Source organism: Bemisia tabaci, chromosome 4 (assembly GCF_918797505.1).
Source record: "Bemisia tabaci chromosome 4, PGI_BMITA_v3".
NCBI lineage: Eukaryota > Metazoa > Arthropoda > Insecta > Hemiptera > Aleyrodidae > Bemisia > Bemisia tabaci.
In genome coordinates this window covers 6,103,389-6,114,690 of record NC_092796.1, presented here as the reverse complement: position 1 = coordinate 6,114,690, position 11,302 = coordinate 6,103,389, and the positions used below count along the sequence as shown (strand labels likewise).

General features: G+C 37.7%; 1 protein-coding gene across 1 annotated transcript; it reads left to right on the top strand.

Annotated features, from left to right (window-relative positions):
- Nucleotides 1-1,170: 1,170 nt before the first annotated feature.
- LOC109037622 (uncharacterized) lies at nucleotides 1,171-11,232 on the top strand. The gene is given in 10 exon segments (XM_019052388.2): nucleotides 1,171-1,546; nucleotides 3,199-3,350; nucleotides 4,482-4,547; nucleotides 4,550-4,601; nucleotides 5,332-5,469; nucleotides 5,861-5,989; nucleotides 6,621-6,753; nucleotides 8,403-8,519; nucleotides 9,970-10,081; nucleotides 10,362-11,232. Coding segments are annotated over 10 exon segments (1,137 nt in total). The 5' UTR covers nucleotides 1,171-1,382; the 3' UTR covers nucleotides 10,436-11,232.
- The last annotated feature ends 70 nt before the right edge of the window (nucleotides 11,233-11,302 follow it).

Here is an 11,302-nt window from a genome sequence, read left to right as displayed (position 1 = left end):
CCTTCAGGCGTTGCCAAATTTCCTCCGATAAAATGGGAATTTATTAGAGAAGTTCTAAATATTTTTCTTCAAAATTTTCTGTCTATTTCGTGTGCACTTTAATCTAAAATATTTGAAAATTTCAAGGGTAAGTATGCATAAATTTTGTCATAAATACCTGTTTTATCCGGGAAAATTTGGCAACTCTCGAATGTTTATACGGCGTTTTTCCTTAACATGGCAGCAAGTCGACCCGGAAAACGGTGACAATATAACATCGTCAAACCCAAAGAAAATATATTTTCTCGTGCCAAGGATCATAGTCTTTTTTCAAGTGCAAGTTATTAAATACAAATTACGACCGTGGTCCTTACCTGTATTCGCATAAATATTTGAGCTTGAAACTTTTAAAACAGGTTAAAAAGTAAATTAATAAAATATATTACACATCATATATTCTGGCAGCTTACACCTTGCTGACTGTAAAATTGCTTATGTATGAATTCAAACGTTTTTGTTTTAGAAATTTGAATCATTTCAGATATTTCACGCAATTATCAGTGAAGTATATTAAAACATGAATACCTCCTTCGTGAAACATCAGCAAACGATTAAATGACGTTTATGGACCGGTCGGACTGGCTCGCATCTGAGGGCGTAGACCCTTGGCTGGTTAAAGGGGCGTAATGTGATATTTCCTGATGGGGCATCCCCTTCGTGGAGAGGGGTTCAGAAAATTTTGGCAAGGCAGCACAAGTTTACGCTATTTTCAGGTTCAAAGTTTATTAATCGTACAGAGTAAAAATTGTAAAATTGAACGTATTGAAGTGACCGACAGACTTCTGAAATTAAAGAAAACAAAAAAAATTAAAGCATCATTACTTCCACAAGAACCGTGTCAGTGCTGCAGTTTACAAGAGCTTAATACGTGGGTATAAAAATCCATGTGTCCATCCAGCCTGTTTGTGGGAACTTTTTCGCCCGACAAATAGAATAAAAAAGTCTGTCAACGTTGAGAAACCGTTAAAATTTCGTAGAATATATTGGCAACAACAACTTATTGATTATCAAGTTCAAGTATATGTCTGATTGAAGTGTCCCCTCCTAAGACACATTCTCTTCAAGTTTAGCCGACGCGACAGCCCCTCTTCTCTAGTTGAGTGATTCGCCACACTTCTGAGGCTTTGATGATAACATTACTCCCTGTTTAATGTAACAGATGACATCTGGCTCGCGCAAGAGGAGGGTCTGTTAAAGAAGCTCTCTCTTAAAAATAATTTTTTCAAAGCACTTTGAATTTATTTCGATTCAAAAGATTTTTATGAAAACAATCTCTGCCTTTATCCTCATTTCACAGTAACTTTCTCTAATTCATTGTAGGAAATTTTTATTTTTATTTTAAAATGGGAAGTGATGAAATGCAAGTCCCTTCTTTGAAAAGTCTGTTCTGTATACAAGATGTTAAAGACTGTGCCTTGAAAGGACTGCCTCAGACGTACTGGGATTATTTCGCACGTGGGGCAGCGAACGAAGTGACCCTCGCGAACAACGAATTGGCTTTTCAAAAGTGAGTAAAACTATTCCTTTTTCAATGATAAACTACTATGATCTGATATAATATCGATGACTGAACTTTGAAACCGTGCATTTGTCGCAGGCAATTAGCAATCGCCGGCAATTTGCAAGCGGTTCACACGTTGTTCCAATAAATCGCAATAATGCGCATCGGCATAATGCCATTTTTAAACGTTATGTTATTCAAAAGTATCAGCTCGGCTTGAAGCGCCTTCAGTTTTTGTGATACTTTATGCTTTGTCACGATGTTAGTTTAGTTGCCTGTCCGATCTCAATCCAACTAATATCATAGAGTCCACTACAGGACTTTTCCACTGCAGGACAGTTCACGACTGGAGTTCTCGTGAATGAGAGTGTGCATATTCCTGCCATGTTTTTAAGGATGGAAAAGTGTCTATTCACATTTTTAGGCAACATAATCAGCACTCTAATCTTGTTCTTTTATTTTTAAATTTTATGATTTTCTATATTTATTTAGCACTGGCTTGTAAATTGCCGGCGATTGCCAATTGTCTGCGACACATACATATAGGTTTATAACATTGAATTCTCGCTTCTTTTCATTTCTTAATTTTAATTAATAAAATATTGAACGCTTTTTTTTGTAAATATCTTAGATTTGTCTAATTACTGTGATCATTGTTTGCTGAAGCTTTAAAAACGTTACATCGGTGAAGTGCCGATGTGCATTTTATAAAAAAAACATGTATCCGTCATTAGTACACAAAAAAATGAGTAAGACGATGATCTGAGTCGAACCAAGCCAAATTTTTGGAGAGGAAAAGAGTTAGGGGGATTTTGGGCTCATGAACCCAACATTTGTAGGAGCTGTCCCTAGAAGAGAACATGTCCATTTGTAGATAATCTCTGAAACTGAAGTAATGCCACATGGGCCAGAGCTCATCTGAAAACAGACATGTTCCTTTTCAGAAAAAACTCGATCATTTACCCCTGTCCAGAGCCGGATTAGCGCTTAGAGGCACGTACATTTGCGGATTGCATACTCTCTAAATTGAAGGCATTTCACCTGGAACGACTGGTGGACTTGTATACATCATTTACAATCATGGATCGGAAAGTCACTGACCCTTGAGTACGAATATATCCTGACGCGATGACACACTGACCGATTTCCCCCCATGTCAAAAGGGGTCTAACTTACCTCTGTTTATGACTTGTCGATGGAAATGTGGTGTTCAAAACCAGGACACGCCGCGGGTTCTTACGATTGAACACCGTCACCTCCTGATCCACTGATCGAAAGCGGATGTGACATTGAAATTCTACCTTCACATGAAGCTGAGTTTTCCAATGATGCGACTCCTTAACTTTTACAATCCAAAATCACCCGGCTACTCCGGCCCTGCTTCTGTCCAAAATTTAAGGTCGACAAAAAATAGATTGAGTGTAACAACTGAGTTTCACAACTTAGGGCTAACTTTCAATTCCGATCTTTGCATCTGTGGATCGGATACGAGCACATACTCATTTGGACGGATTTCTGCCAAACGGAACAATGTGCATTATGACGTGAGCCCTGTTATGCATATATTCTTATGGGTCTCAGGGCTCATGTCTTAATACGCATACCTCCGTTTGGCAGAAATACGTCCATTTATCCCACCCGATCGTGGTTTTTTGCAGGTTTCGGATCCGACCGCGGGTGATGGTCGATGTGTCCCAGCTGGAACTGGAGACCTCCGTCCTCGGGGAGCGGGTGGCTTTTCCGGTCGGGATCTCCCCGTCGGCCTTGCACGAATTGGCGCATCCGGAAGGGGAGTCGGCCACTGCCGTAGGTAATTGAACATTAAATCGTAATTAAATCTGCTAGCATCATATTAATCTCGCGCCATTGTCAAACCAATTGACCACGCGTAAACCTACCAACATATTTTGTACACTTGAGGTTTACCTTCAATTTTGTAGCATAGGTAACAAATATACCGTAGAGCGCGAATAGTTATCTATCTGAAAAACGTACATATCGTTCCATTAAATTTGACTACTTAAACCGTGTAAACGATATTGTTAACCAAATGGTGGGAATCATTCATCTGAAGTATATCGTATCAGTTCTGGTAACCGCCATCTTAGTTGATGTTATATCAAACTTTTGGATTGGCCCCTTTGGACAGAGTATGGTTGCATGAGCCGGACCGTTCAAATAGTTCGGATGCATGAACTGGACTAAATTTTGCAATTAGGAACTACAGTATCTAGTTCATCCATAAAGTACTTATATGGATACAGAAATCAATGGTGCTTACGTTGTTTCTACAATGCTGAGCCGGAAATTGTAGTTCCCAATTAAATCTGGACGTGCGAAAACCGCTAATGTCCATTTTTCCAGTCTTCAGTTTTTTTGAGTGGACAACACTTTTCGGAGTTGATGGAACCACGAAAGTGGCGTGTATACTAGTCTCCGGGTTACCTTAATTCCAAAACGAGTCCCTTCATAACTTTTATGGTTGTATCAATTCTTTAAAAGTATTATGAACTAAAAAAAAACTCGAGATTGGAAAAATGGACATTAGCGGTTTTCTCACGTCCCGATTCAATTGCAGAATGTAGTGAGAACCGAATGTACGGTTGCTTGCACCAAATAGGTAGACTAACATAGAAACCGTGCACACCGGATTTTTTAAACCAAACTTTTTATCTCAGAGAAGTCGGTCTTATCCCTCCCTCCCCCGCCCTCAAATCAGAGATAATGTCTAAGCTTGCACATGGGCCTCATCTGCATCTCCCAAGTAAACCTCTAATTCACCTGAATGAGTATGCTTAAGATAATAAACTCGTTAACACCATGGAAAAAGAGTGATTTCCCTGGATTGGGAGTTAGATATTCGACACTTGAGAAGATTTTCGATATTATTTGATGGTATGACTTGTTGCGTCAGACTTACATCTTTTAAAACGTGTTTCAGCTGCAGGTGAGCAGGGTACGATTTACATTCAATCGACATTGAGCTCACAGTCAGTTGAGGAAGTTGGGCTGCAGCTCCCAAGACGACAAAATGGCTACAGTTGTTTATATTCCATGACAAGTGCGTGACTAACATATTGAGTATACGTGAAAATTTGCAATTAATTTTTAAGAATATTACACAACGGTTAGTGAATTAATACCCAGAAAATAAGAGAAGTGACGACGCTATGGCTTTATATATGTACGCAGAATCAATACCTTAAAATTGAATTTCAGGATGGACCAATTTACATATGAGTTACACACTATACCTAATATCGAGAAAAAACGAGTGAGAAATGGCCCAAACTGTATGTAACAATGCTAAGAAAATATTGCCGAGTCCATACCATTTTGCCGGGAAAACAAAGCCAAAAAGTTCAACAATTTCAAACAGAGTCAAACATTTTGGGCTTCAAATATAATACGTAATGACTCGACAAAATGTTACTGCAAGATGCAGTGAAATAATTAATGAATTTGATCTAGTCAAACAGCAAGGTACAAGGTTGTCAAGTTGTTCGATTAAATACGGATACTTTACAGGAGTTTAAATGTTGAAAGTTTTGATTTTTCAGCATTATCTAGAAACAGTGGTGAGGAACTAATTGTAAGCGCATCTTCAATGATATTCTTTTTCCATGCAGAAAATAATTATGAGGTCTTGTTGCTATGTTTTTTTTATTTTTTTTTCTTAAAAAAAAACTCACTGGCGTTTTTTTTCAGACATAAAAGGATATTTCTATGGTAAAAATTGGCTACTAAAGTAATCCTGCGACTCCTATAATTTACCATGCTTTGATTTTCAGGGAAATCACGAAAAGTTTAGTTGCTCGGGCTGAAAAAGCTGGATTCAAAGCTATCGTTGTTACCGTAGATATACCAATCATTAGTCTTCGTAAATACGGAAGCAGCAGCTCAGGACCTCCATTTCCCGATCACCTTCGGTACGTCATTTTCTCAGATCTCTGTTTTATTTATTAAATAAACTATCTCCATATTCTATTAAACCATCCAGTAGGTAATCCGAGATGAGGAAAACGAATATACCGCCAAGAAAAAATTAGATACACGAAATTTTTAATTTCAGTAGAGTTTTACTATTGACCAATTTTGAAGAGCTGATTTAAAATTATAATAGGATCATTTAATACAACAAGAGCCTTATAAAAACAACGATTGAACATATTTTAATAATGAGGACTGATGAAAAATGTTATAAAACGGACTTACTAATTTTTTCAATTACCGTGCAAAATGTTTATTGAGCAAACAAAATCCGATGAGCTTTTCAGAGTGCATATTTTAGACTCAAATATTTTTATGGTATGTTTTCAGATTTGCTAACTTAACGAATGAAAAATGCTCTCTCTCTCAAACTAACAAAAATAGCGGTGGCGAAAGATTTGATACAAAAGGTGCATTTAATCCGAAACAAACGTGGGACGATATCAAGTGGCTGAAAAGGTAGGAGCAGCTAAGTTGCATACATTACACTAAAACAAAGTTTTAAGTCATTTATGAGTTGTTAAAATCACGAAAATACTTTTTGCGTTGTTGTGGGTAAAAATAATACAGGGAAAAGCTGTGTGTGCTAATTCGTTATTTTTAATCCAAAAAATCAATGTGATACTTTCGGCAGGTAGAAAGGACTGAAGCACTTCAATTTTGAGAAATTATTAGACTATTCTTGCACGTGGGTGACAAACTGTCTGTATAACTATATTCGGAATTTAATTTAATTCCATTACTTAAATTTTTAGTCCTTAAATCTGACAAAGGGTCAAAAGATGTAGACACATAGCCAGAAACATTTCACGAGAGAAGGGTCATGACTCATGGTTCACAATTTTCTAAGAGGCTTCCAAGACTAAATTATATCGCAGGATCAAAGAAAGTAAGCTAAATGGGGTACTTTCAGGTCATATGTCTTCAGAAGGAAATATAATTTTATGTATTAAATCGCGAGTCTACTTTTATACAAAATCATTTATTCCCGCTGCCTGTATATAGTGACACCTTTGGATTAAATGCTCTCTAATCATTCTCTCGTTAAGAATTTTACCTGCTTTAATGCTCAGGTGTCTGTCCTGTCTAGCATAACAAAATTACCAGTAGTACTTAAGGGAATCCTGACCAAAGAAGACGCTATTCTCGGTGCAGATGCAGGAGCCGATGGGATTCTGGTTTCCAACCATGGAGGAAGACAGTTAGACGGATCTCCGGCAACGGTAGGTTATAAAATCTGAACTTCACGGAAAAAATGAATTGCTGATTAAACAATTAAATTGTAAAAAAATACGTTCGACGTGTTTCAAATGTACATTTTACAACAGTAGAGAGCTAATTTAACCACAGGGGTGGTTAAATCAGCAGGTTTTTATTGTAAAATCTACATTGAAACATGTCGGACCCTTTTTTTAACTACAAAATTTTTAAATTAGCAATTTCAGTTTTTCATGTGTTGATGGTAGATTAACGAAATTGTCGAAGTCGATAGAACTCGATCGGAATGGGCCAGAACCAGAATAAGTCACGTGATTAAGTCAATTTAATCATCAATTCCTTTTTTCTGCCTTTAAAGATATCGAGAGGAAAGAATACCTGCTCTTTTAATGCTTGTGGATCTTATCAATAACTTGAAAAATGATAAACATGTGATCAACCCGTCAGCTCGAATTCCAGCTCGTGACTTTCCCCGTAATTTTGTCATCTTTCCTGAACCTTTGCTGCTGATATTTTTTCGCAAAAGCGGACTGCGGACTATCTCCAAATTTTCCGGGGGTGGGCTCGGCGTTGACAAGTGGATTGGGGGAGCACCTCTTAATAAAGAGGAGAAAAGGCTTAGAAAAAGGTTCTAAGAGATTTTGTCATATTTATTAAAGTATGCCCAGGGGGCTTCCTAACTTTGCCGAAAAGGGCTCATATGAAGCTTTTTTAGACAAGGTTTAAGGGCGATCGCCCCTTAATCCTTATACCGCTATACATTGAGGAAGGCGAACTTTTTTTTTGAAACCTCAAGTTTTCTTTGGCCCATTGGGGAAAAAGATGTTTGAATTTTTCTTTTACCATCACAAAATTTTGACAAAAATGGACCACCAAGCAGGTATAGGAATAAACAAATTTCCCTATGCATCAATGTTGATGTAAGTTTATTTACTATAAATTCAGTTCGCCTCTGTTTTATCAAATGGTACACGGTGCATTTTCTCCAAATCACAGAAAGCTCCCATAATCTTTCTTTTTACCCTCCTTATGGATGACCATAATCAACGGCCCCAATCACTCCCCCTTGCTACCTCATCACACCTGATACTTTGCTGCATTATGCTCAGAGACAAGAGACCCTCCACTAGTATTTTGGCCACGGTGGAAGCTTTTACTTTCGGGACTTCAGCATTCTACTGTTGACTTACCTACATGGTTGATGTTCAACAACGTGTTGGCAGTTTCGTTTTGCAACAAGCCGAAAATGGCCGACGTTTGGGAAAGTTTATTCACTATAAATTCAGTTCGCCTCTGTTTTATCAAATGGTACACGGTGCATTTTCTCCAATCACAGAAAGCTCCCATAATCTTCTTTTTACCCTCCTATGGATGACCATAATCAACGGCCCCAATCACTTCCCCTTGGTACTGCTCACAGCCATGATACTTTGCTGATTATGCTCTAAGCCGAAGAGAAGAAGTCCGAAACATGGGTAGGGTGAAAATTAAAAAAAAAAAAAAAAAAAAAAAAAAAAAAAAAAAAAAAAAAAAAAAAAAAGTGTAAGGCGTCCCAACTGACGCTACTGAAGACGCAACAACCATCAAAATTATTTCTGCAAATAAATTTGATTTTCATTTCATTCTTGATTTTGATCCATGCCTCGTGTTCCAGATTGAAGCATTGCCTGAAATTGTTGAGGCTGTTGGTGATAAAGTCGAAGTTTATTTGGATGGTGGAGTTCGAGGAGGAGCAGATGTTTTCATTGCTCTCGCTCTTGGAGCAAAAATGGTAACATGAAATTGAAATATCCTTATTCTCACCTTAAGTTTAAACGTTTTACACGGGAAAAAACGATATAGTGCTGATCACTAACTGTTAGGATTAAATGGAGCCAGCTGATATGGCAGTACTGCTGAGACCTACAGTCTGTAGGGCTGCACTCTGAAGTCTAAAGTTTTAGGGCTCAGCGCCACTGCCATACTAGCTGGCTCCATTTGGACTACATTTTGCAATTTGGACCTATAAATTCTGGCTCATCTGAAAAAACACTCATGTGCATAGGGAAACTAATGACACATACGTTGTTTTTAAACCGGACCGGAATTTATAGGTCCAAATTGCAAAATGCAGTCCATTTGATCTAAACAGTTACTGCTCAGCACTATATCGTTGTTTCCGTGGAGAGACATTAATTATAAGGAAAATGAAAACAAAAACCAAATAGAAAGCACGAGAGCATATGGCAAAAATTATTATTATTATTATTATTTAATGGCAAAAATTATATCATTATGGATTAAACCGATAATTTTTCAAAAAACGTAAGCGCTGATCTCTGTTTTGGTGGTAGAATGGTTGTTTCATTTGTATTTTCTCTGGTATAATCAATCATAACCCAGGATGGAAGATTGGACCAGGCCATCAAGAAGAGGAATATGCTGGGTAGGAGGGCAATCGCTATGTTAAATGGAGTCCTTTGGGACCAAAGGATCTCCAAAGAGAACAAAAGGAGGATTTACAACGCGATTGTCAAGAGCATAGTAACCTACGGGTGTGAAGTATGGCCGATGAAACAGCGGACCCGGGAGGTTTTAGAGGCAACAGAGATGGACTTCTGGCGTAGATCCGCTGGTATTTCCAGAAAGGATCGCGTCAGGAATGAGACGGTACGGGATATCATGGATGCCAAGCAGACCATCGTGCATGACATTATGACAAAACAACTCATCTGGTATGGTCATGTCCAGAGAATGGCAGGAGACAGGTTGCCGAAGAAGGTCCTTGACTGGGTTCCTCCTGGGAGAAGACGCAGAGGGCGCCCAATGAAAGGTTGGAGGGACGGGATTGAAGCAGAAATGTTGAGGTGCTCAATCCCCCAAGATTTGTGGTTTGAAAGAGAGCAGTGGAGGTTAGGAGTCGTAGAGCGCGAGGGAGTGCTGTAAAGCGACTTGTATGTATGTATAATCAATCATAAAATTCTGGAATTCGGAAATTGCCGACAAAGCAAATAAAACGAGGTTTCTTGTTTTTCTCGCATTCGCAATTTTGGCGCTTACATGTTTTGGAAAATAATCGGTTCAATTGGATTATTGACGTCAGCAAATCGTGACTCATGATAAGATTTTCATTTATTTAATCTCACACTGAAAAAATTTAAAAATTTCTTGATCTCATCCCCGTTTTTAATTCTTATCTTAAAAGTGTTTTTTTTTTCTTTTTAAATTTTTTATGATTCCAGGTTTTTATCGGGCGTCCAGCAGTATGGGGTCTTGCAGTAGGAGGACAAGACGGAGTGAAAAAAGTTCTGGACATCTTTAAGTATGAGCTGAGCAACGTGATGGCTTTATCAGGTTAGGCATACGATTTAGAGAATAAAGAATTGACTCTGGATTTTGGATTTTCTTCAAACCTAAATTCCAAAAATTTGACTTGAGAGCTAGGTGTCATCAGAATTTTTTAAATAGATAGTGCGAGCAGGTCCGATTACAACTGCTTCATCATAACGTATTCGGCGAAATCTGAACCCAGAAAAAATTGCTATGCACGGATTAAATTCAAACTTTCAAGTTTTCTGCCTTCATGTTGAAATTAACCATTGCTGATCATTTCCTTCTCTTATTTCGTTTCTAGGTGCTGTTTCGCCGCAACAAATAACCAATTCTATGGTGGTCCATGAGTCATACTACAACAAATTTTTGCGATAATGTAAAAGTTCCCGGTGATCACATGCTTTATCTCTAAAATCTGTGAACGCTATCTTTTACTGATTTTAGGTTGACAAAGAATCATTAAACATTAAATTGAATATACTGCTTTAAATGGTTTGGTCACACGATGAAATTATTAGTGTATTTTTTATTTCAAAAATCTAAAAAGCTCCAATGTGCCAATTTAATATTTAACTATTTTAAGTATATCAAGTTTCGAGCTCTCTATTGGCAAAAGTGACCATAGCCTCGGACGCTTAGTTCTTCAAGCTTATTTTGTTGCATATCGTTGGTGAAACTGTAGAAATGGGTATCTTGGTTTGCGGCGTTGCAGACTTTTTGTCATACTTTATTTTTTACGCGGAAAACTACCGAATGTCATTTCAAAAAAACTTCGGTGGTTTGTATTCTCTGTGTGATAAATATTCCGAGAAAATCTCAAGCCATAATCTTGGTTGTGTTTCCTCTTTTAAAATAAATGTATGCTCGGAGATTTCGCAAAATTGCAACCGAGACACGCATTTTTGCAGTTTCACAGCCGATATTTAGTCATTATGACGGTAAGTAATGGACATTTTGGACGTTTTTCTACCAAAGGAACTATGTACATTGTGTCGTGAGCCCTGTAATGCATGTATTCTTACGAGTCTCAGGGCTCATGTCTTAATGCACTTAGTTCCGTTTGGCAGAAATACATCCATTTTTCGAACAATCTCATGACAAAATTTAATTATTTTTTAGATAAATCCCCCGGATATTTGTTTTTCAAAATAAAAGTGAAATTATCAGAACGTGATCATGTGTTTTATTGGTTACCTATCAATTTTAATGAAGGGCATGATAATCTCTCTGATCCTCCGAAGG